General features: G+C 42.3%; 1 protein-coding gene across 1 annotated transcript in view; it reads left to right on the top strand.

Annotated features, from left to right (window-relative positions):
• The window catches only part of LOC149434847 (exocyst complex component 6B-like), a gene marked incomplete at its 3' end in the record, with an annotated part of 116,555 nt that overhangs the window by 76,345 nt on the left and 13,586 nt on the right, over nucleotides 1-26,624 (top strand). The window contains exons 11-13 of the mRNA XM_089663312.1: nucleotides 4,067-4,178; nucleotides 22,129-22,263; nucleotides 25,728-25,907. Of these exons, the coding sequence (XP_089519438.1) occupies nucleotides 4,067-4,178; nucleotides 22,129-22,263; nucleotides 25,728-25,907 (427 nt within the window). The remainder of the gene's footprint in view (nucleotides 1-4,066; nucleotides 4,179-22,128; nucleotides 22,264-25,727; nucleotides 25,908-26,624) is intronic.

The following is a 26,624-nucleotide window of genomic DNA, read 5'->3' as shown; positions in this document are numbered from 1 at the left end:
TGGGTCTTCCCCTTGAGGGGTGTCATCGCTCTGGCCTAGGCTCAGTACAGGAGAAAGGACCTTTACTGCCAGGGAAGGAGAACGACCCATGACATCACTGGGCTGACCACAAGAACCCTGGAAAAATTATGGATATATAGTTGATTTTTTTAGAGGGTGCCTAAGGTAGGGTTGGGAGGTCCATTAACACTGGAGTGTGGTCCTGTAAGAATGGTGTTTAAATCCTTCCATTAGACTCTTCAGCAAAAATTGCGTGACCAGTGCCCTACACTTCTGTGAAGTGGAGCTTGGAACTCTACACACTCATTTAGGCAGGCCACAGACGGTGCAAATTTCTTTCCTGTACACATTGGTTGCAGGATTAAAATGTACTTGATTCCCCAATTAACACAGACAGTGTTGACGGGAATACCTCCCTGGTGAATCATTGTGTTTTCCCGATGTTGGAAGCCGTCCACTCTAGTAGAACACAGGGATCATTTCTATCGACTATATCAGCCTCTAGTAATAATCACATGTTAAATCCGGCAGGCTGGCTGTACTGGGTTGATCAATCAATCACTTGGGTACATTCAGCCTACCCATATATGGTTTCAACCTTGGCCGATTTCTGCTGAACCGGTTAGGATTTTAACAGTCTATGGCCAGATTTAGTCTCCGGGATTTTTTGACTCCCTTAGTCCAATTCTAACTATAAACTCTATGGTTTTAATGTCTTGTTGGGTCCCGAACCTTCACTTATAGAAGCCTTGGTTTCCATAGCTGAACTGATGATGGCCAAATAGTCTGAAACATCTGTATGCAGTCTGCAATAAATGGTTTCAATACATACATCTGTTCAGTCTCGGCCGATTTCTGCTGAACCGGTTAGGATTTTAACAGTCTATGGCCAGATTTAGTCTCTGGGATTTCTTGACTCCCTTAGTCCCCTTCTAACTATAAACTCTATGGTTATAATGTCTTGTTGGGACCCGAACCTTCACTTATAGAAGCCTTGGTTTCCATAGCTGAACTGATGATGGCCAAATAGTCTGAAACATCTATGCAGTCTGCAATAAAGGGCTGGTATATTACTAGGCTGTATTTGTGCAGTACACCTGCGGTCCTGGATGTGTATCTCACTAATGTGCCATAAAGGAATGATTTTCAAGGTTGTCCTCACCTTCCTGAAATAACCTGCTTGCTTTTGGGATATGTGATGAGATGAATAAAACATGAATTGGTTGGAAGACTTTTTCATTGCTTTAGTTCCTTCTCACGCATTAAAAACAGAGGGTTTATTTGCATACATTCGCAAATAAATGGTGAAAGTCCCAGTTCATGAAGGCTTCTCTGTGAAATATGGTACAGATCCCATCTTAGGGATGGGAATATAGCAATGAATCGATTGTGGGCAGGTACACCTTCAGGTAACCCACTCCTCGGTGCATAGACACACACAAGAAGTCCAGCATAGCAGCTGAAGGCCTCTAGATTTTCTCTGCAGACAAATCACAGATGGCAACCCTTCCAATCAATTTTAAAATAGGGTGCCTATGGATGAGGGATGAGCTGAGGCGTGTTCGGATCCTAGTCCAAACCCAACAGAGCAAGCCTGCCAGGAAACTATAGCTGTACTGCGTGTCCTGAGTGGCCAAGCCAATCCATCCCATGGTCGCCTGTATACACACCTCTTGGTCGAGTGCCTACACGGACAATGATTGGCTCAGTACAGGTGACAATTTTAGGGCGGGCTCACTTAGTTGGGTTTGGACTAGGATTTGAACACACCTGAGCTGATGAACAGGGCATTCCACAGTACACTGGTTGGCAAAAAACAAAATTCTACACTCTTTCAACTATTTAAATTGAAAATCCACCTCCTCCCGCATCTCACAGGGTGCAGTCTTTGGTACTTGAATAGCCTATTGCTAGGTTAGAGTTTTGCCACATGGGTAGTGGAGGAAGTGTTACCTATGAAATGTCCAGCCATTGGAAAATTGATATTTACATAGGAACTCCAGGGTGCTCCGGCCTGGCTCTGCAGAAGTAAGCTGTCATAGTACATATGTGGAACCATTAAAACTCCTTCTATACACAGGCAGTCTTAAGCTGGTGATAGACAGATCATTATTTGGCCGGTTCAGCAGGAACCAGTCGAATATCGCCACATGTATAGCCATCCCCATTCAACAGAAGTCGATTGTTAGATTGAAGCTTGCCGTACATACGTGTCGATAGGCTGCTGTAGCTGCTGATCAGTGTATTCTAACAGTGGAGAGTCCCACTGTTAGAATACAATGTCCAGGCAGGGGGGATTCCTCCATCCACCTCATTTGTGTGGATGGGAGGGATCTGTTTTCTTTTTGTTCAGTCTGCTGAAAGAAAAAAAGAAAAGAGAGGATCTATCTATGGACAACTTTAATTTTCATCACCTGATTGCAGCAAATATTTAATTCTGTCTGCAGACCACTTAAAATGGTTTTGAAGGCTGAAGTATTTTTTTACCTTTTTGCATTCTATGTATGAAGGTAAAAAACTTGTGTGCAGCAGTCCCCCAGACCCCCTAAAACATACCTGAGCCCTGTTGCGATCCAGTGATGTGCACGAAAGCAGGAGCTATTGGCTTCTGCTACTGTCAGTCACAGTTAGTGAGCCAATGAGAGAGAGAGAGGGGTTGGGGCCGAGCCACAGCTCTGTGTGTGTAAATGGACACGTAGAGCAGCGGCTCAGGAGCAAGCCTGCTTGGGTGTCCCCATAGCAAGCAGCTTGCTCTGGTGGCACTTGGCAGGAGGGAGGAGCCAGGAGCGCCAGCGTGGTACCCGAAAAGAGGAAGATTGGTTCTGCTCTGTGCAAAACCACTACACAGAGCAGGTAAATATGATATGTTTGTTATTTTTGTTTTGTTTTATTTTTGTTTTTCTGCCTTTAACCCCTTCATGCCTAAGGGTAAAACAAATCTAAATGCCTAAGCACAATTTTGCAAAGTTGACATGTGTTAGTAAAATGGTACAGATCATCGCAACTACTTTGTAAATCCAGGTGAATTTATACCGCATTTTTTTCAGGACAAATTGGGCTTTCATTTGGTGGTAAATGGTAATGGATATCTCCAGATTTATTTATTTTTTATCATCAAAGAGAAACTGGCCCAAAATAGTAAAAAAATATTTTTTTTATTTAGCTGTGTGTTTTTTGTTACTACCATAACTTACCACCAAAGAACAACCCAAAATAAATTCTCCAGCTCTTGACGATCGCAGTGATACCATATATGTGTATGTTATTTGTACCCGTAGTACAGCCCAGAGCCAATAGTGAGCATTTTGTTTTTGTCTTTTTTTTTTTTTTTTTTTTTTTAACCTAAAACACTCTGACACTGACATTGACACAAACTGACACTGATACCAATTTTTTTTTTTTTTTTTTTAAATCCTGACCTTTGACCTTGACCCAAACAATAACCCTGGCACTGAACTAGATCAAAACTTTATCTTGGTATTTTTTCTTTATTTTTTTTATTTAATAATTACTTTATGTGTATATATATATATATATATGTGTATATATATATATATATATATATATAATTTTTTTTTACAACATTTTTTTTCTCTCTATGCCAGGAGTTGGAGAGATACAATGTATCTCTCTTCTCCATTCATAGAGAGAGGGAAAAAAAACGGGGCCGGGCTGTACAGTGACTGATCACTGTCCTAGCCAATCAGAGGTTATCACAGCAATCATGTGACCCGGAATCGGGAGTCTCGGGTCCCGATCATTAGAACGGGACCCGGGACCCTCAGCACTGTGCGCTCCCAGCACAAAGACAGGTATGCAAATATGCGACCCCACGGAAAAAAGCCCAGTTCTGTGAGGCCGCATATTTGTGTGACATCAGCATCAAGGGGTTAATATCACTTTAACAGCCTCTTGATGTAAAGGGAAAGAGTGATAATTGTTCCCTATTCAGTTTTTAGTTTCTGCACCTTTACAAAATAATTGAAACGTAAAGTGTTTGTACTTGTATGTGTATGATTAGAGATGTCAAGCCTTTATATAATCTTTTATATTTGTCGTATTTTAGCTCTACAGAAGTGGACGATATGATCAGAAAATCCACAAATTTACTACTGACTCGAACACTCAGCAACTGCCTGCAGAATGTCATCAAGAGAAAGAATGTTGGCCTTACAGAGGTGGGTACAGAGCTCGCTTTGTAACAAGACAGCATACAATTCACAAGTATAGTGGAATAATCTCTTACACCTCATACCTCCCATTACTGAGTGCACCGCTACAGACATACAAGATGTGTCTTTTTACTGGGATAAAATAGCCTGTTCTCCTCAGACTGGAACTCCAGCTTTGTATTTAGTCTTGCACAGTTGTACAGACTCCTTTTTTTCTGTAAACCGTTCATAAAAAATGAAATGGTGAACTAACACCATATAGCCTCCCCCCCCAGTCCCTGCTGTACCTCTGTAGATGTGAGCTGTCCATTGCCACACAGGTACTGTAGCAGCCTGGGAATCTGAAATCCCCGCTCTTCTCCCTCTTCTTTTTGCAACACTTCTGGGATGGATCAGAACAGTTCTGATTGGTCAGCACTGGCACATTTTGGCTGGACATACCCCTTAAATCTTTCCTTCAGTCTTGCACAATTGTACAGACTCCACTCCTGAACTGAAATGGCTTTCTCTGATTTCACTGCATACTGCGAGCTTTTCAAAATGTGCATTAGAAGCTGCAGCAAGTCAGAACCCGCCCCATTTCCTGGCTGGAGGATGTCTAGCACCATGTAGCACTTTACAACCCAGCATGACTGCCTCCGGTGTGCTCCCTTAATTCAATTCCAGTTCTTTTAATCATGAAGGCTCAGCATTATAAGTGGGCGTTACCTAGGGCGGTCCGCATGCAAATATACCCTGCCTAGGAACACCCACTGCCCATCAGGCATTTTGGTATTTGCAAGGCTTTTGTTTTCAGACAATAGGTGCAAGTACTCCCCCCTTCTGAGTCACCCCTGGTCTCCTCCCCCAACCACCTCTGAGCACCGACTCTTGGTTCCAACCTCTGTCCACTTCCCATTACTGCCCCTTTTAGAGGATACAGAACCAAGTATCCATTTGTGGTGCTAGGTAATTTTTATAGAATTGATTAATAATAACTAGAAAAGCAGTCAAATAGATCCTACCCCTCCCCCCCCAGCAACAACAGAAAGCCCCCCCCCCCCCCCGGAATACTGGATTCCCCGGCAGTCATGGATTCCCTGCAACAAAATACCCCACCAAGCAACAATAGCTCCCAGATAAAATAGCTCCTCACTGGCAGCAACAGACCCCCCAAATACAAAACACTCTCCCCCAGTAACAATACATCCCCTCCAGAGGCCAGCAACAATACAACAAAAGACCCCCTGGTTAGCAGTAGACCCATCCCCTCAGCAACAATAGATCCCCCAATCAACAATGGATTCCCTGCAACAAAACACCCCCCCCCGCAACAATAAACCCATTCTAGCAGCAATGATAGACCCCTCCATCAACAGTAAATCCCTTGAAGTAACAATTGACCCCTGAGGATCATATGTTTCCCACCCCCCAGCAACAATATATGCTCTCAGCAACAACAGATCTCCCAGCAGCCAGTATCAATAGCACCCCCTGCCATTAAATACATTCAGTGCTGGAACTGCATTTCCCCGCGTTCCTGCTGAAAAAAAAATCCCTGGGTATTTGTATATCCCCTCCTAAGAACAGAGGCTGAGTATGTAATGAGCAAATATGGCTGCCCTCTTGTTGACACGTACACTGTACAGGTAACCGCATGTGGACATTCATCCATGTTATTGAGTTCAGGTGTTTCAAGTGAAGAATACTGTAAATCCTACAACGTACTAAGACATTGTAGATAATTGTGCTCTTCCCACCTTATGGTAACCATTTGAGTAAGGTGCTTTTCTGCACAAAGCCAGCTCCATTAACCCCCTTGGAGGTATTCCCGAGTGTAGCTCGGGGTAAAGTTTCAGCACCACAAGCGGTAACCCCGAGCTATACTCGGGAATACACTGCAGTGTTGCTCTCGGATCTCTTCTGCACTTACCTTGTCCTGCGCTCCCCTGATGTCCCTCCTGCAGCGTCCCCGGCATCTGTCTTCCAGGTTCCGGTCCCTGCGAGCGTCGGGATGTACGGGGGTGGAACCGGCAGGAGATTTAAAAATGCTAAAAAGTGACATTCACTAAATACACTAAAATCACATAGTATAACATTCCTGTATCAAACCATTTCACATACATTTTGTCCCGAGTGCTTTGTCCGGCGCCCTGCCTGCATTTTACTGTTCTTTCTGCCTGGAAACTGAGAAACGTCCATGGCGTCCAAAAAGCGTCCCTTTAGGTCAAAAGCGGTTTCAGACCGGCTAGAGAACAGCGATAGTAAATCAGAACCACTTGCAGAATTGAGTGATAATGATTCGTGGGGGAAATTCGTCATCAGACACTGAAAACGATTCTGCGACTTTGCTCAGCGATGTGCGAATTTGCCTCTGTATTTCAAATTTCAGTGATTTTGGTTTGATTATATTATTGAATTAAATGTATTATTATTTTTTATGATTAAATTATAATTTATGATTTTGTGTTTAAAATTTTATCATACCCGGGATGTTTACTAGACTCTTGTTCGGACAGATTTCAGTGAGTTTTTCCTAAAAATTACAGGCCTGCAATAAAAAAAACAACATATTTCCATGCAAAAAAATGTACCACCTTGAGCACAGAAATACTGACAACATCATACCGCTAGGGAGGTTAAGACATGGCGGTTGATTTTTTTTTAAAGTCAAATATACTGTATACTGCAAGTGCAGCTGCTCCAGGATTTAGTAAATGAGGTAAAGCTTCAATTTGCAAAGAATCGCAAATTGCATGCAAGGAAAATTTTAAAAAAGCAATTTTGCATGCACTTGATTGGATGATAGAAATCAGCAGCGCTCCCCCTCATTTCAGAACTTCCTTTCAGATCTAGAGCAACTGCACCTGCAGTACATAGACTATTTGCCATTGGAAATCATTGGTGTGATGCGCTTGGCGTGGAGGAACTCAAGTGTCCTGTAAAGAACCATGACCTCAACCCTACTGAACACCTTTTGGATGAATTGGAACTCCACCTGGGAGCCAGGTCTTCCCCAATCTCAGTTCCTGACCTCACAAATGCTCTTTTGAATGGGCAGAAATGTTAAATCTTTCAAATCTGCAGTTGTAGCCTCAAGGTGGTAGGGCTGACACTTCACATTTCTGCCCATGATGTTGGAATGTGATGCTTATAGGTGTGATGGTCCACAAACATTTGCCCTTACTGTAATTTGAAATTAGATCAAATCCTTCTCAAGTGATAATGTGTTCGAAAAAAATCTTTCAGAAACTTCCCTGGGAATATTCCTCAAAAAAAGAAAAAATATCATATAGTGTATTATCTTTTAAATTTAAACAATTATAAATTATAGTGACTTCATTCCAGTGAATACCCAATCACATTAATAATCAGTGAAAAAGTGAACAAAAAACAAAAACTGTCAATCCAAACAGTGAAATAACACTGTGAATGTGAATCACTCTTCAGTGCTCATACTCAAACACTGTGACACTTCTAAATGCAGTAAGGCATGCATACCCTTACCAATATTCCAAAAAACAGAAGCTTTTTATATCTTTCAAAAAGATAGGTGGGAGATGGTCCTCCTGTGGATCTTTACCCAGTTTAATCTGCCTTCATAATATTATCAGGATCCAAAAGCCTTGAGACTCCATATGTCCCCATCAAACATATAAGTATAAGCATATAAGGGACAAAATAGTGTAATACCACCAAGATAAATCATAAAATTGACCTTTAATTAAGGTGCTTACATTTTGCCAGCTTTAAAAACGCTTTGAAATACCATACTACAGCTTTGCTGTCCTCCAGGAAGTGACCAGGGTGAATCAGATGGTCTTTCCGTCATCCAAAATGGCCGCCAGTCAACTTCCGGTTCCCGTGTGCCTATTGACGTCACTTCCTCTTGACGCGTTTCGTCATCGACTTAATCATAAGGGCTCTGTTATTTCACTGTTTTGGATTCACAGTTTTTTATTTTTGTTCACTTTTTCACTGATTATTAATGTGATTGGGTATTCACTGGAATGAAGTCACTATAATTTATAATTGTTTAAATTTAAAAGATAATACACTGTGTGATATTTTTTCTTTTTTTTGAGGAATATTATATTAGGAAGTTTCTGAAAGATTTTTTTCGAACACATTATCACTTGAGAAGGATTTGATCTAATTTTGGACTTCTAGGGTTTGGACTGCACGGATTTATCTATTATTGAGGACATATTTTATAGCATCTTCTGTTTTATTAATTTTTGTACATCTTTTGGGGTAAAGGTGTTGATGGTGCTGTGGGGAATTGTGGTTATATAATTTTATTTAGAGAGTGATTTTTGATTTTACTTACTGTAATTTGAACTATACATACAAACAAGGTTCTTTAAGCATTAACACAAACTGATTGGATAATGCCATTCACATATGACACGTACATCTATCAAAACCAGAGAAAAGCCTTTGCATTCCCTTCAAGGTATTTGGGATACAGACAAAGTTCATGTTTGGTTTGTGCAGGGAAAGCCCCATTTCCTTCACCCACATGCATCCAGAGGAGCCTTGAACTCTAATTATCCTATGTGCTGGGAGCTGTGGCGTGCAAGTCCTGTGTTTGTAGAAGCACGGTGTGTTTATTCGGCAACCAGACGGCCACCTAACGATCTTGTTCAGGCGTAAAGTTGCGCACGCCGATTGAGCGCTCGGCATCTCCTCTGCCATCTGTTTGCCACACGTCTTCCTTGGCTGTGTTTTCTCTGGGATGGACTCGGCACATAGCTAGTAATGCTTTCCTTGGTGTGAAAGAGTCCTGGAACAATAGCAGCCTGATTGCTGCCGGAATGGAGAAAAAGACGTCAAAAAATCCCCTGCTCTGCTGTCTGCCACTCGAGCGCATCTTATTCATCCCAACAACGCCTTGCAGTCTCCTTCTGTTCTATAGTCTGTGCGTTTATTTGTCACAGGAAGCGCTTTTATATTTAATTCACTTTATAAACCGTAAGATCTTGTATAGTCTGCAAATAACAGGAAAACTTTGAACAAATACAGCTGTTTATTGTCTGACCACAGTGATGTGAAATTCCTTAACCACTTCCAGTCTGGACACTTTCACCCCCTTTCCAGTCCGGACACTTTCCCCCTCTTTCCAGTCCGGACACTTTCCCCCTCTTTCCAGTCCGGACACTTTCCCCCCCTTTCCAGTCCGGACACTTTCCCCCCCTTTCCAGTCCGGACACTTTCCCCCCCTTTCCAGTCCGGACACTTTCCCCCCCTTTCCAGTCCGGACACTTTCCCCCCCTTTCCAGTCCGGACACTTTCCCCCCCTTTCCAGTCCGGACACTTTCCCCCCCTTTCCAGTCCGGACACTTTCCCCCCCTTTCCAGTCCGGACACTTTCCCCCCCTTTCCAGTCCGGACACTTTCCCCCCCTTTCCAGTCCGGACACTTTCCCCCCCTTTCCAGTCCGGACACTTTCCCCCCCTTTCCAGTCCGGACACTTTCCCCCCCTTCCAGTCCGGACACTTTCCCCCCCTTCCAGTCCGGACACTTTCCCCCCCTTCCAGTCCGGACACTTTCACCCCCTTCCTGTCCGGACACTTTCCCCCCCTTCCTGTCCGGAGACTTTCACCCCCTTCCTGGTTAAAGATGGACTCTAGGAAATGTTTTCTCCTTTAAAAGCACAGTGATATAGTTGATAAAAAGTCCTCCATGAGAAGGCCCCTGTCCCCTTAATTCCCTCTTCATAAGACCCATGGCCGCTATAAGTACTATCCCCACAGCCGCCGGTCTTGTAACTTTCCTGCTCTAGTTCTCTGTTCATTGAACAGTGGCATGATTACATCCCTGCTCACTGTAGTAGGTAGGCTTCAGTGTCTCAAACTCTCCATCTGAATGGCCCACTGTTACTGCTTTGTTTGACAGCCAAGGCAGGATACATAAATCACTGAATGGCAATGTTTATATGGGAACATACCCACCTTCCTCAATCCCACTTACATCCCACCCATTCCCTACTGTAATTCCCATTGTGTGATTGGAATTGTAGCTTCATATACCGGTGCTGCATGGATAGCAGATGTGACTCATCCACTGTCATGTTGCCTCCAATGGGTGCCTGGCCAGAGGAGCATTTTTCAAAGTGAACAATTATTTTTTTTAAAAGTAGAGTTCCGCCCATAACCTAACTAGTCTTAAAGTGTTGGAAACATCCACTTTTTAAAAAATTTAAATAACAAACATGTCATGGGCAGCACAGTGGCTAAATGGTTAGCACTTTCACCTGGCAGTACTAGAGTTGTTGGTTCGAATCCCAGCCACGGCACCACCTGCCTGGAGTTTGCATGTTCTCCCTGTGCCTGCGTGGGTTTCCTCCGGGTACTCCGGTTTCCTCCCACACTCCAAAGACATGCTGGTAGGTGAATTGGCTCCTGTCTAAATTGTCCCTAGTATGTATATGTATGAATGTGAGTTAGGGACCTTAGATTGTACACCCCTTGAGGGTTAGGGACTGATGTGAATGTGCAATATATATAAATTGTAAAGCGCTGCGCAAATTGATGGCGCTATATAAGTACCTGTAATAATAATAATTGTACAGAGCAGCCCCAATACTCCTCTTCTCGGGACCCTTGCTGACCCTCCTGGCTCCACGCCCCCCACTTTCCCTGCCAAGTGCCCTCAGAGGAAGCCTCCTGCTCTGGGAGCACTCATGCATGCTCGATCCTGAAACTGTATAAGACACACAGAGCTCAGCTCAGCCCTTGCTACCTCATTACTGGCTGAGATTAAAAGCTGCAGGAGCAGCAATAAACCTTCATTCCTTAGAACCATTTTACTGCAGGTGGTTGCGGTAATCGCAGCTTTTCTTGCACCTGCAGCCATTCCCAGCCAAAACATGCTGCTCTTTACTGATGCACAGGGCTGCCAGTCATTTTCAATGGCACCCCCACACATCTAAAAATGCAGCTGTTTTTCAGATGCTGCAACCGACAGGAAATTGCATGGTGGAAAAGCACCATGTGATTTCCCGGCTGCTGCGGTTCAAAACTGGTGCAGGAACCTTTTTCCTACATGACATGCAGACACAACCCATTCTTTGAGTGTGCTGCTGTGCTGAGGAAATGCAGGCCCAGACCATTACTCTTCTTCCAATGTGCCCCAGGAAGGTCAAAAGGTTTGACACCTCTGTTGTAGATCTTTTTTGAAGTGCAAGCTGCTGAGTAGGTGTCAAAAATGTTGGCATGGTGTCATGTTGCTCCTTGCACTATCACTAGAGCAATTTTTACATGGTCATATGGTAGAAAGTGGCCATATATGTTATTTATTTATTTCAGGTACTTATATAGCGCTGTCAATTTACGCAGCACTTTACATATATATTGTACATTCACATCAGTCCCTAACCCTCAAGGGATGTACAATCTAAGGTCCCTAACTTACATTCATACATACACATATTAGGGCCAATTTAGACAGGATCCAATTAACCTACCTGCATGTCTTTGGAGTGTAGGAGGAAACCGGAGTACCCGGAGGAAACCCACAAAGGCACAGGGAGAACATGCAAACTCCAGGCAGGTGGTGCCATGGTTGGGATTCGAACCAACGACCCGAGTACTGCCAGGCGGAAGTGCTTACCACTAAGCCACTGTGCCGCCCATCATATATGCATATGTTGAGATATTTCATGCACATAAGCCAATTATATAGGAGAAAACACTTTTGGGTAAATGCAATTTTTCTAGGACAGACCTGTAAGTGTCCGTCTCTTCCACTGTGTCCATAAAGTGTCTCCTAATTAGTTGATTGGCACAGTACCATGTTGGCCTACTGAGTCTCAGTTGCTGGAAGATATTGGCTGTTATGTTCCTCAGTGATTATCATTGAAGGGTGACGAGCCTGTGGGTGTAAACTGTCAAGCAGTCAGGAGAGCGAAGATACTTTGGTTGCTGTCCAAGCTTGTCCAGGTTTCTTGTATGTGTGTGTTTTGTCCTAGTTTGTTGTCAGTACGTCTGTTTGTACATTCCACTCGTAGCCCACTTGACGTGACTTGATGAAAATATAACCAAATCACTATCTGTTCCCGATGAATGCTTGCACTGCTGCTCTCTGTGACCGGTTTAAACGTGTGGTTTTCTTAGTACATATCTACAGTGGTACCCAACTGGTGGCAGGATCTATCCTCTCCACATGTCCCTACAGCTTCATGCAGACCAAATGATATTGTGGTAAATACAGGTGCTTCTCAATAAGTTAGAATATCATCAAAAAGTTATTTATTTCAGTCATTCAGTTCAAAATCTTAGATTGTACACCCCTTGAGGGTTAGGGACTGATGTGAATGCACAATATATATGTAAAGCGCTGTGTAAATTGACAGCTCTATATAAGTACATATAATAAATAAATAAAAAGTGAAACTCAAATATTATATAGATTCATTACACACTGAGAGATATATTTCAAGCATTTCTTTCTTTTCATTTTGATGATTATGGCTTACAGCTATTGAAAACCCAAAAATCAGTATCAGAAAATTAGAATGTGAAAAAGTTCAATATTGTAGACTCATGGGGGTTTATTTACTAAAGCTGGAGAGTCCAAAATCAGACTCCCTTCTGCATAGAAACCAATCAGCTTCCAGGTTTCATTGCCAAAGCTTCATTGAACAAGCTGAGGTTAGAAGCTGATTGGTTTCTATGCAGAAGGGAGTCTGATTTTGGACTCTCCAGCTTTAGTAAATAAACCCCATGGTGTCACTCTCTAATCAGCTAATTAACTCAAAACACCTGAAAGGTTTCCTGAGCCTTTAAATGGTCTCTGAGTCTGGTTCGGTAGGTTACACAATCATAGTGAAGACTACTAACTTGAGTTGTCCAGTAGGCAGTCACTGACACCCTCCACAAGGAGGATAAATCACAAAAGGTCATTGCTAATGAAGCTGTACAGAGCGCTGTATCCAAGCATATTAATGGAAAGTTGATTCGAAGGAAAAAGTGTGGTAGGAAAAGGTGCACAAGCAACAGGGATAACCTCAGCCTTGAGACGATTCTGAAGCAAAAGCCATACACGACTTTGTGGGATTTTCACAAAGGCTTAGACTACAGCTGGTGTCCATGCTTCATGAGCCACCACACACGGATGTATCCAGGACATCAGCTACAACTGTCACATTCCTTGTGTCAAGCTACTCCTGAACCAGAGATGTCAGAAGTGTCTTACCTGGGCTAAGGAGAAAAAAGACTGGACTGTTGCTCAGTGGTCCAAAGTCCTCTTTTCAGATGAAAGTAAATTTTTGCATTTCATTTGGAAATCAAGGTCCCAGAGTCTGGAGGAAGACTTGAGAGGCACTGAATCGAACTTACATAATGTCCAGTATGAAGTTTCCACAGTCAGTGATGATTTGGGGAGCCATGTCATTGCTCGTGTTGGTCCACTGTCTTTTTTTTATCAAGTCCAACATCAGCGCAGCCCTCTGCCAGGAAATTCTAAAGCACTTCATGCCTCCCTCTGCTGACCAGCTTTTTGGAGATGCTGATTTCATTTTCCAGCAGGACTCAGTACACTTCCAAAAGTACCAATACATTTTAATGATTATGGTATCGCTGTGCTTGATTGGCCAGCAAACTTGCCTGACCTAAACCCCATAGACAATTTGTGGGGTATTGTCAAGAGGAAGATGAGACACACCAGACCCAACAATGCAGGCGAGCTGAAGGCCGCTATCAAAGCAACCTGGGCTTCAATAACACCTCAGTAGTGTCACAGGCTGATCGCCTCCATGCCACGCCGCATTGATGCAGTAATTCAGGCAAAAGCAGCCCCGACCAAGTATTGAGTGCATACTATACTGTACATGGACAGACTTTTCAGTAAGCCAACATTTCTGTATTTAAAATTCTTTTTTTTTTACTGGTCTTGTGTAATCTAATTTTCTGAGATACTACATTTTGGGTTTTCACTAGCTGTAAGCCTTAATCAACCAAATTAAAAGAAAGAAATGCTTGAAATATATCACTCTGTGTGTAGTGAATCTATATATTATATGAATTTCACTTTTTGAATTGAATTACTGAAATAAATTAACTTTTTGATGTTGTTCTAATTTATTGAGATGTATCTGTGTATTTTAAAAAATGAATTAAAGTGTATCTAATGGCAATACTTTTATCTTAATTGCACAGTACAGGACACAGGCTTAGCATTTTAGACCCTGGGTTATGGGCTCAGACCTCTAGGTGGTTGGACGCTGGCAAAGCTTTGAGGACAAGCCCCATGGAAGTCCCCGTATATAAGCCTACCCCACTCTGTGTGTTTTCTGCTAGTGTCGTAAGATGTTGCAGACCAGTGTTATGGTGCGAAATATGTATTAAAAAGGAATTCAAGTGTACTTAATGCCAATGCTTTTTTTTTCAGTTTTGAAGAGCGTAGGGAAGGATTAGAACCTGGGGAGGAGGAGGTTTATTTATTGCAGGCATTTATGTAGAACCAACATTATTACGCAGTGCTTTACATGCAGTGGGTATAGAAAAGAATCACTCCCTTTAAAATAATCACACTTTGTTGCTTTGCAGTCGGAAATAAAGACATGCACAGTTTTTGTTTTATCCAGCTGTACTTAGTGCAACTTATAACATCCAAGTGAAAGATATGACACCAACATGTCTGAAAAAAATAAAAAACATTCAAAAATAGAATCACTGAGTTGGAAAAAAGGAACACCCTCTTGTGTCAGTATTTTTTGAACCACCTCTTTCCTTAATTCCAGCCTTTAGTCTGTTGGGATGTGTCTCTACTAACTTTGCACATCTAGACTTTGCAGTATTTGCCTACTCTTGTTTTCAGAAATTCAAGTTCACTTCAATTTGATGGTGACTGTTTGTGGACTGCAGTCTTCAATTCATGCCACAGATTTTCAATGGTGTTTAGGTCTGGGCTCTGACTAGGCCATGCAAGGACTTTCACCTTTTTCTCCTCCAACCACTGTGGGCTCATTTTTGCTGTGCCCTTTGGGTCAGTGTCATGTTGGAAGATAAACCTTCTTCCCATTGACAACTTTTTGGCAGAGGGCAGCAGATTTTCTTCAAGAATTTGATGGTATTAGTTTCAACTTTTAAGTTGCATTATTGAAATCAATGAACTTTTGCATGATATTCTAATTTTTTGAGTTTCACCTGTATGTGCTATGGTCAAAGTGGAGGATTTATTTTCTTTTTTTTCTTGGCACTATCCTGTGGCGTTTTTCACATACCTGAGATGCCTTTTTACAATTGCCTTTACTGAACGCTTCATATGGACTAAAGTGAAGGACTCTTTTCATATATATTTAATGTTTGGGAGAAAGTGCTGCATTTTTATTTTACAAACTAAATTATTAGTAGTCAAAATCATGAACTTCAAAATTCAAACGAGCTTATTTTAAATTATCTTACAATTCAGAAGTGTGATTAAAGAACTAAAGTTGGTCATCAAGAAAACCTTTCCTGGTTGAAAAGGTGCCCAAAGTAACAAAAGTGTAAGGTCTTCTTCGTATGTTTGCCAGCACTGTGATGCACATGTGTTCTATGTATCCCCATGCAGGCAGTCCCATTCATGTCAACTGGAACGCTAGGGCTGCAGGCACACAACCGCTGCTCCCAATTTGACAGCCGTGTGGGTGAGGTTGCGTGTCCCCAAATGCAGACTGTGTGCGTTCAAGTACCTGCACCCATGTGGATGTCAAACTGAGAGCAGCAGATGTGTTCATGAAGCCGCTGCATCCCAAATGACATCAAAGTTACTGCAAAGTGATGCACGGAACACCTGTGCATCCCCATGAGGGCAAACACAGCCCTCACATGGGCGTATGCTGAAGTATTTTGATTTATTTCAGGTACTTATATAGTGCTGTCAATTCTACGTAGCGCTTTACATATATATTGTACATTCACATCAGTCCCTAACCCTCAAGGGTCGTACAATCTAAGGTCCCTAACTCACATTCATACATACACATACTAGGGACAATTTAGACAGGAGCCAATTAACCTACCAGCATGTCTTTGGAGTGTGGGATGAAACCACGCGGGCACAGGGAGAACATGCAAACTCCAGGCAGGAAGTGCCGTGGCTGGGATTTGAACCAACGACCCTAGTACTGCCAGGTGAAAGTGCTAACCATTTAGCCACTGTGCTGCCCATATGTAGCCACTGTGCTGCCCATATGTAGCCACTAACCAAATTTAGCCACTGTGCTGCCCATATTTATGTACATATACTTTCCTATCTATTTACTACTGCCAGCTGAATAAGGATTCAAAACAGTCAATGTTGAGTTTGAAGCTCCAGAACGCTCAGGGAGAAAAAAAAAATCAATTCTCTATGAAGATGGTTCACATCTCCACTCCAAGTCACCTGAAGCCAAACGCCTGAAACTCAAAAACGTTTTGGAGCTACTTTTTTTGGATGTGAGTGATGAGTTTTTGAAGCATTTTCTTTACAGAGATGCATTTGTGCATTTTCATGTGTTTTTCAGAAGGAAAAACAAAAATATTAAAAAAAATAATCACACAAATATCCCTCCCTAGATTGTGAGCTCCCAGGATCAGGCCCTCCTATCCCTCTTGTATTGAACTGTATTGTTGCTGTATTGTCTCCCGTTATATTGTAAAGTGCTGAGCAACTGTTGGTGCTGTAAATCCTGTATAATAATAATATTATATACAAATTAATTATCCCCTAACCCAGTGGTGGGCAACCTTTTTTTTCAACTGAGCCAAATCTCGCCAAAACCATGATTGAAATTTATTTTGAGAGCCACATTTTTAAAACTGAAAATACATCTCCCATATAGTAATTCATCCCCCATAGTAATTCATCCCCCATATAGTAATTCATCCCCCATAGTGTAATTCATCCCCCATAGTGTAATTCATCCCCCATAGTAATTCATCCCCCATAGTAATTCATCCCCCATAGTAATTCATCCCCCATATAGTAATTCATCCCCCATATAGTAATTCATCCTCCATATAGTAATTCATCCCCCATAGTAATTCATCCCCCATATAGTAATTCATCCCCCATAGCAATTCATCCCCCGTATAGTATTTCATCCCTCGTATAGTATTTCATCCCCCGTATAGTATTTCATCCCCCGTATAGTATTTCATCCCCCATATAGTATTTCATCCCCCATATAGTATTTCATCCCTCATATAGTATTTCATCCCCCATATAGTAATTCATCCCTCATATAGTATTTCATCCCTCATATAGTATTTCATCCCCCCATATAGTATTTCATCCCTCATATAGTATTTCATCCCCCCATATAGTATTTCATCCCTCATATAGTATTTCATCCCTCATATAGTAATTCATCCCTCATATAGTATTTCATCCCCCCATATAGTAATTCATCCCTCATATAGTATTTCATCCCCCCATATAGTATTTCATCCCTCATATAGTAATTCATCCCTCATATAGTATTTCATCCCCCCATATAGTATTTCATCCCCCCATATAGTATTTCATCCCCCCATATAGTATTTCATCCCTCATATAGTAATTCATCCCTCATATAGTATTTCATCCCCCATATAGTATTTCATCCCCCCATATAGTATTTCATCCCCTCATATAGTATTTCATCCCTCATATAGTATTTCATCCCCCCATATAGTATTTCATCCCTCATACAGTAATTCATCCCTCATATAGTAATTCATCCCCCATATAGTATTTCATCCCTCATATAGTATTTCATCCCCCCATATAGTATTTCATCCCTCATATAGTAATTCATCCCCCCATATAGTATTTCATCCCCCCATATAGTATTTCATCCCCCCATATAGTATTTCATCCCTCATATAGTAATTCATCCCTGATATAGTAATTCATCCCCCATATAGTATTTCATCCCCCCATATAGTATTTCATCCCTCATAAAGTAATTCATCCCTCATATAGTATTTCATCCCCCACAGTACTATTCCCCCCCCCCCTTCTAGTAAGCCAAGTCCCCCGTGTCAATTCACTTACCTTTTGCGTTCCTCTCGCTGTCTTCCCGCGCCGTTCGGGTCTTCAGGGCGGACTGTGAGAGGAGCCTAGCTCCCCTCCCCTCACGTTCGGCACGCTGCCCCGCCTACACACATCCTGACAGCCACATCCGCAAGCCGGATTAAAAGGTCCGCGCGGACTTTTGGGGCTGCCAACCGAGAGGAGGCAGGGGAGCGGCCGACCAAGAGGAGGGAGGGGAGCAGGCGCCCGGCACACAGAAGAGCCGCATTAGACTGGGTAAAGAGCCGCATGTGGCTCGCGAGCCGCGGCTTGCCGACCACTGCCCTAACCCATACCAAAATAATTAACAAATGAACCCCTAAACCTAACTCCTAACCAACAATAAATAAATAGTAAAGAAAGAAATACACCCCAGAACCCTAAAACAAACAAGAAACCCTAACCCCTAACTCTAATCCATAACCCTAAACCTTATTGCCCAACCCTAACAAAAAATAAATAAATAAAACATTTTATATTATCTACTTTTACTTCTTTATAATACATAAATAGTATGTATTTAATTTATTTCAGGTACTTATATAGCGCCGTCAATTTACGCAGCGCTTTACATATATATTGTACATTCACATCAGTCCCTAACCCTCAAGGGGCGTACAATCTAAGGTCCCTAACTCACATTCATACATACACATACTAGGGACAATTTAGACAGGAGCCAATTCACCAACCAGCATGTCTTTGGAGTGTGGGAGGAAACCGGAGGGCCCGGAGGAAACCCACGTAGTCACAGGGAGAACATGCAAACTCCAGGAAGGTGGTGCTGTGGTTGGGATTCGAACCAACAACCCTAGTACTGCCAGGCGGAAGTGCTAACCACTAAGCCACTGTGCTGCCCCAGTAATAAATGAACCCCTATCCACTAACCCTACTCTATCCCCAACCCCTAACAAAAAAAATAAAAACACAAATGATTAAATAAAAAAATAAGAGCTGATGAAAAAGCTAAAAAACATAAATGATGAAACAGATGATTTTATTTTTCTATTGGCGCCCGAAAAAAGCAATCAAAAACGCAACGCTCAGGTGTGAATGCAACCTGAGGTGAGGTGAAATCGGTGGATTTTTATGTTTAGCCCCACTCATAAAACTCTGTGATAAGACAATATGAGAGAGTCATCCAAGGAAATAAAGTTCAGTGCGCAGATGAACAGGTCAGCTTCAGCCGAACAATGCAGAAGAGCTGAAGACCGCTATTGAAGCATCCTGGTCTTCCATAATACCTCAGCAGTGTCACAGGCTGATAGCTTCCATGCCACGCCGCATTGAGGCAGTAATTGCTGCAAAAGGGGCCCAAACCAAGTACTGAGTACATATGCATGCTTCTACCTTTCAGAGGTCCGATATTGTTCTATGTACAATCCTTGTTTTATTGATTGAGCTGTAAGCTATAATCATCACAATGATGACAAATCACGGCTTGAACTATCTTGCTTTGCATGTAATGAGTCTATCTCATATATTAGTTTCACCTTTTACGTCGCATTACTGAAATAAATGAACTTTTGCACGATATTCTAATTTTTTCAGTTTCACCTGTATAGCAGTCTTGTGACTTCTATCAGTGTCCAGCAGAGCACTGGTTAAAGCTTGTAGGAGGAGTTTGCATTCTCCCTTGATTGTCTTATGAGGTTGCAAAACCCCTGGCCGTCTGTCTGGATAGCACTTATTTTTTCACATAGGGTCAGGCAGGTTTGTACAGCTTGTTTCTCTTGATAAATGAAATCATCAATTAAAAACTGTACTTGAATTTATTCGGGTTATATTTGTGTATTAATAAACTTGATGATCTGAATCATTTAAGTGTGACCAATATGTAAAAAAAAACAGGAAGGAGGAAAATACTTTTTCACATCACTGTACATGATATGACTAATTTGGATATGGAGCCAATTATTCGACCAACTTGTTTTTGTAGTGTAAAAGGAAACCAGAGTACCTGGAGGAAACCCACACAAGCATGGAGAACTCCAGACAGCGTCTTTACCAGGATTCGAACAGAGGACCCTAGTGATGCAAGTGCTAACCACTAAGTTACTGTGCTGCTCTCTAGGTCTCTATTGGAGATCTCTGTTTGTACAGGTCAATTATTAGTTGTACTGGTGACCACTGTCTCCAGGCAGTAACTGAGGGAAAGCCAACACTGAGTTGTCACCAAAACAGAAGTATCTTCCAATGGAGAAATCTACCCCCGCCACAGTCGTCTAAGAAGGGCTTTGCTTCAGCACTGGAAGCTAAAGTCCCTTTCACTTCCTATTGTGTGTATAAGACAATAAGTGGAAAAACAAATCTCCCCAATAGATCACAGATGGCAAAAAATTTTTTTGAGAGGGTCTTACCAGCACATATTTTTTTATTATTCAGCAGCACAGTGGCTAAATGGTTAGCACTTCCGCCTGGCAGTACTCAGGTCGTTGGTTCGAATCCCAACCACAGCACCACCTGCCTGGAATTTGCATGTTTTCCCTGTGCCTGCGTGGGTTTCCTCTGGGTACTCCGGTTTCCTCCCACACTCCAAAGACATGCTGGTAGGTTAATTGGATCCTGTCTAAATTATCCCTAGTATGTGTATGTATGAATGTAAATTAGGGACCTTAGATTGTACACCCCTTGAGGGTTAGGGACTGATGTGAATGTACAATATATATGTAAAGTGCTGCATAAATTGACGGTGCTATATAAGTACCTGAAATAAATACATTATTGGGAGGCCATAGGCCATAAACTCAAGGCATAAAATACATTGAAATAGTGGATCGTGCATCAATTATCTTACTTATCATTTTTTGATTGCAAACACCTCCTAACCATGCCACAGTGTAATACATATAAATCAAAGTTTCCTCAATGAGCCAAACTATACACCCTGGGGACTGGGCATTTTCCCCCACTTGTCGCAATTCCAAATTGTGGCAGACCTACGTTTGGGTGCCATTATTTTTAATGCCGCCTCAAACATGGTGCAATTCTGCCGCGATTGCCCCACAATTCTGTCACAAAACGCACTTAAATAAAAATTGTGCTAAGCGTGTCCCCAAAAAAGGAGCAGAAGCTTTTGGGCGACAAAGGCACATAGAGCAGCCCATTGAAGTGAATGGGCTGCCTTATGTGCGACATGCATTTCAGCGTGTAAATTGTGATTTAAATATCGCAAGCAGGAACACTCTTTCCCAATACGTGTGACGTAAACAGGGCCTTAAACAGCAACTTTTAGTTCCTTACCTCCGCTGTCTTTCTTCCGGGCGCCAGCTCCTCATTTTTGTAACCCTTAAGATGACTTTAAAATAAAAAAAAAAAGAAATACGATGGTACTTGGTAACTGAATGCCTTCAAGTGATAGAAGCTGTAAAGTGATTTTTTCAGTATTGTTTAACCACTTCCCATCTGGCCCATGTATATAAACGGCCGGACGGGAGCAGTGCAGGAGCGGGTGGCCATTTATAAACGTCTTCCTGCCTAGGAGCATGCGGCACCGCGATCCAGTGCCCGCTGTGTCCGGACACCGATCACTGTACGAGATCTGTGTGAGGTCCTGATCATGTGATCACTGATTGGCCAAGCATGGCCAAGATTGGCTCTGCAGGACCAGAATGACACCTGCAGAGCCTGCACCTTCTGATGGCAAATCTGCAATTGATTCTGCCATATGTCTTGCCTCCCTGGTTAACTTTGCAATCACAGAGAACTGGGCATGCTGAGTCTGATTCCATCTCTGACATTGGCATTTCATGCCAAGGAGGAAGAGTGTCCACAGGGAGCCAGTAGTAGAATTCTTCCACATAGAAGTGTCACTTAAATGTCTGGGGAACTTAACAGAGCATTTTTACAAAAATCCTAGTTGCAAATAGTGTTTAACAGAATTCTGTTTTGCTTTTCTTGTTAAAACTTTTTTAAATGATTACATGGCCTGCTAAGCATTTCTATTTATTTTGTAGCTTGTACAGATTATTATCAACACTACCCATCTGGAAATCTCTTGCAAGTTTCTTGAAGAATTTATCACAAATATTACCAATGTCCTGCCTGACACCGTACACACCACCAAGCTGTACGGTCTGACCACCTTCAAGGTAAGTGCCTACCCTGGGATAGGAAGTGGTCAATTTTTAGACATTAACCAGCCTAGTTTTACAATTCAACTATAGCCTATTAAAGTGGACCTGAACTCAATCAGTGAAGATTTACTGAGTTATAGGGAAATGTTAAGGAAGTGATAAACCCAAAAATAACATTTTCTTTTATTGCAAGTTGCAATTCTTAGATTTGGTGGCTGCATTAGCTTTCTCTTTTAGGTTTTCTTTCATTTTCAACTGGTGATCTGGCTAGTAAGTCTACTGTTGTTCAGCAGAACAGGCTGTCCTGCAGATGTAGCATTTGGAGGGTTGAGACAAATTATTTATCACTGAGAGGTGTGCTTACAATAGTCGGCTTTTATTCCCAAAATAAAAAATAAAAACCTGCTGTACTGCTTATAAAGCATGAGCTGGAGTTTGGCTTTAATTTGTATAGTGTATTTGTGTAGTGTATTTAAATCTGCTAGTACATCTAACAGTCCCTCTTTCCAAGACGAACAATGCTGATGTCCAAATTCCCGTTCTCCTTCATCCAGAATGGGGGCGCTGTAATACAGAAGGTGTTACTGGCCAGATCACCAGGTGAAAACAGAGGGGAAAAAGCCTAAAAAAGAAAACTAATGCAACCACAACATCTAATGATTGATAAGTTGCAATATATTATATCTTTGGGGTTGGGTTTAATACTGCTTTAATTTTGCCTAAAGTGGCATTCAAGTCAAACCCTAAATAGATCCTAAATCTATTGCCACCCCCATTCTAAGCCTATTCTATCTACCCTGTAAAAGGAAAGCTGCTTATACTTCGCTACTCTGCAGGTACTCCGATCCAGTCATATGGCTGGCTTCTGACGCCCGCTTCAGTGTAGAGGAGCAACAGCTGACAACGTATATCCTATGGGTGACCTCATCGTGCAGGCTCTGCACCCGTTGTTGCTGCTTTTCCTCTACAGTAAATCTGTTGCTGGGACCTGATCATGTGACTGGACCGGAGTGACCTCAGAATAGGTAAGTATATATGTCTTTTCTCTTACAGGGTAGATAGATAAGTCTTAGAATGGTGGTGGGAGTGGATTTAGGCTTAGTTACGGTATGCCTGTAATTCCACTTTAAAGCGATAGTAAACTCTTTGAAAACAAAACAAATAAAGTTTTCCCCTGCTAGGCACAGGCATAATGTGATAATAGCCACCACATACTAGCATATTATGAAGGACTTACCCTAAAACAAAGTCCTCCAGCGGTGCGCTGTCACCACTGCAGACGCTTCCAATTTCACCTGGTCGTCATTCCGGGGTTGTGGGCTGCGATCTCTTGAATGGCTGATCCGTGATGACATCACTCCCACGAATGTGCGTGGAAGTATCAGTTACGGCACACAGCATACCTGTACTGTTCCTTCAGAGCGCATGCGCTGGTGACGTCCGCTGCTGATCGATAGCATATCTCCGAAACGGTGCACGTTTAGGCCATATTCTTTTTACCTATAGGAAAACTTGGTTATAGTTTACCTGTAGGTAAAAATAAATGCGAGTTTACTACAACTTTAAGCAGTATCCTGAAAATGTACCTTGTACTGTATTCTTGCTTCTAGTCTCAGGAGATTTTGAATGGGATTTGGTGATGTCACTACTGTGCTGCTCAATGTTCCCCTTGCTGGAGAGGAAGATGTACCTGAGGATTTGTGGTACAAGGATCTCCCTGCTTCCACGTCATTCATTCATTCTGTGGGACTGTGCTTCTTTCGTCTTTCTTGCTGCTTGCTCATTACCCCTCCAGTCATCAGCGTTAGTCCCTGAAATCTAAAGTGAGGAAGGAAAGTCCTTTAGTAAGAAGGCCTTCTCCTCCACACACAGAAATGGTGCAGAACAAGGCATGGCACACAAAATACCTGTACTGTTCCTTCAGAGCGCATGCGCTGGTGATGTCAGCTGCTGCTTGATAGAATATCTCCTAAACGGTGCACATTTAGGTCATGTTCATTTTACCTATAGGAAAACTTTGTTCTAAGCGTACCTGTAGGTAAAAATAAATGCGAGTTTACTACAACTTTAAGCAGTATCTTGAAAATGTACCTTGTACTGTATTCTTGCTGCTAGTCTCAGGAGATTTTGAATGAGATTTGTTGATGTCCCTACTGTGCTGCTCAATGTTCCCCTTGCTGGAAAGGAAGATGTACCTGAGGATTTGTGGTACAAGGATCTCTCTGCTTCCACGTCATTCATTCATTCTGTGGGACTGTGCTTCTTTCGTCTTTCTTGCTGCTTGCTCATTACCCCTCCAGTCATCAGCGTTAGTCCATGAAATCTAAAGTGAGGAAGGAAAGTCCTTTAGTAAGACTGCCTTCTCCTCCACACACAGAAATGGTACAGAACAAGGCATTGCACACAGCATACCTGTACTGTTCCTTCAGAGCGCATGCGCTGGTGACGTCAGCTGCTGCTTGATAGAGTATCTCCTAAACGGTGCACATTTAGGTCATGTTCATTTTACCTATAGGAAAACTTTGTTCTAAGCGTACCTGTAGGTAAAAATAAACGCAAGTTTACTACAACTTTAAGCAGTATCTTGAAAATGTACCTTGTACTGTATTCTTGCTGCTAGTCTCAAGAGATTTTGAATGACATTTGTTGATGTCACTACTGTGCTGCTCAATGTTCCCCTTGCTGGAGAGGAAGATGTACCTGAGGACTTGTGGTACAAGGATCTCCCTGCTTCCACTTCATTCATTCTGTGGCACTGTGCTTCTTTAGTCTTTCTTGCTGCTTATTCATTACCCCACCAGTCATCAGTGTTAGTCCCTGAAATCTAAAGTGAGGAAGGAAAGTCCTTTAGTAAGACAGCTTTCTCCTCCACACAGAGAAATGGTGCAGAACAAAGCATGGTAAGCTGGTAATGGAGAAAAGATCAGCTGCAGAAAGATCATAGGTATTGTCCTTGGCCACAACCTGAAGCATTCAGTTCTTTCAACAATAACCGTATTACATATCATACAGAAGTGAGACAGGCAAGGCATTATTTCAGTGGTATTGCCTTGTGTTACCTAACTGTCTAAATTAATAATAAAATAAAAGAATTAAAAAAAGTACTTTTTCAGGATGACCAGTAAGGATTTTAAAGCTGACCTCCAGCCTTCACTTCAGTCTCGCACAGTTGTGCCGTCTCCTCTCCTGGACTGAAATGGCTTTCTCTGATGTTGTTGCACACTGTGAGCTTCTCATAATGTGCTTTAGAAGCTGCAGCAAGTCAGGTAGAGCTCCACCTCATTTCTCGGCTGAAAGATGTGCAGCATTATCTAGCCCTTTTTTCCCCAGCTTGGATGTCCCACTGTGTTGACTGTCCAAGAATCATACTATCTGAATAGCCTGTTCTGCACACACAAGGACTGGCTACGCCATAGGACACATGTGTCAGTAGAGATTTCCCCCTATGCCTCTCTAACACTGGTGTTTGTCCTTTGCAGGATGCCCGGCAGGCTGCAGAAGAAGAGATTTACACCAACCTGAACCAGAAAATTGACCAGTTCCTGCAGCTGGCTGACTACGACTGGATGGCCTTGGAATCCAGTGAAAGGGCCAGTGATTATCTGGTGGATCTCGTCGCTTTCCTCAACAGCACATTTGCTGTGTTCACCCATTTGCCTGTAAGTAGATTGATGACCATGGCAGAGGGGGCTATGTTAATACCTGTGATTATGGAATGGGATATTTAACAAGTTTATATAGGTGTGTGGCAAACCACAAGTGTGAAAGCACAGAGTTGTCTAGAATTTCTTTGTATACTGCAGCAACTCTATCCTTCCCTGGAAACAACTGAATTCCATAATTTGGAGGTGTGTTCACATACGCCACATGACATATTATATTCCTAAATTATAAATTCTGTGGACTTCAAACCAGGTGCCAAAATCAAACATGGAGTCCTATGTGTCAGGAAGTGCCAGCAGCTGAGTGCATTATAAAACCTGGGGAGGTCTGGACCCTGACGCCATACAACCATTGTAAGCTGGCCATACTCTGAGCAAGTTTCAGCAGGGTTGCTAATTAATTGACTGAAATTCGATCAGTGGGTAGCCTTTTTGGATATTCCAAGGATCCGGGCAGAAAATTTGTTTCCTGAATGGTGCCTACATCCAATCAGATGCAGGCACTGTTCGGATGGTCTGACAGCGCGCATCGTGGGCAGTCAGAAAGCAATAGCCCACAGCTGGAGATTTATACATTCTCTCTGTTTAAAGTGGTTGTAAATCTCAGACATGAAATATGAACCAAGCATATCCCTCTATAGTGTGGACTTGTCTCAATTAAGAACTAAGTGTCAGTTCTGCCTGCTGCTTTTTTCCTCTTCTGACAAGTTTTCC

The sequence above is a fragment of the Staurois parvus genome, unplaced genomic scaffold, assembly GCF_062004578.1.
Source record: "Staurois parvus isolate SC_StPar_1 unplaced genomic scaffold, SC_StPar_1.0 ptg001656l, whole genome shotgun sequence".
Lineage (NCBI taxonomy): Eukaryota > Metazoa > Chordata > Amphibia > Anura > Ranidae > Staurois > Staurois parvus.
The sequence above is the reverse complement of the archived record's forward strand: the minus strand, read 5'-3'. Positions and strand labels throughout refer to the sequence as shown.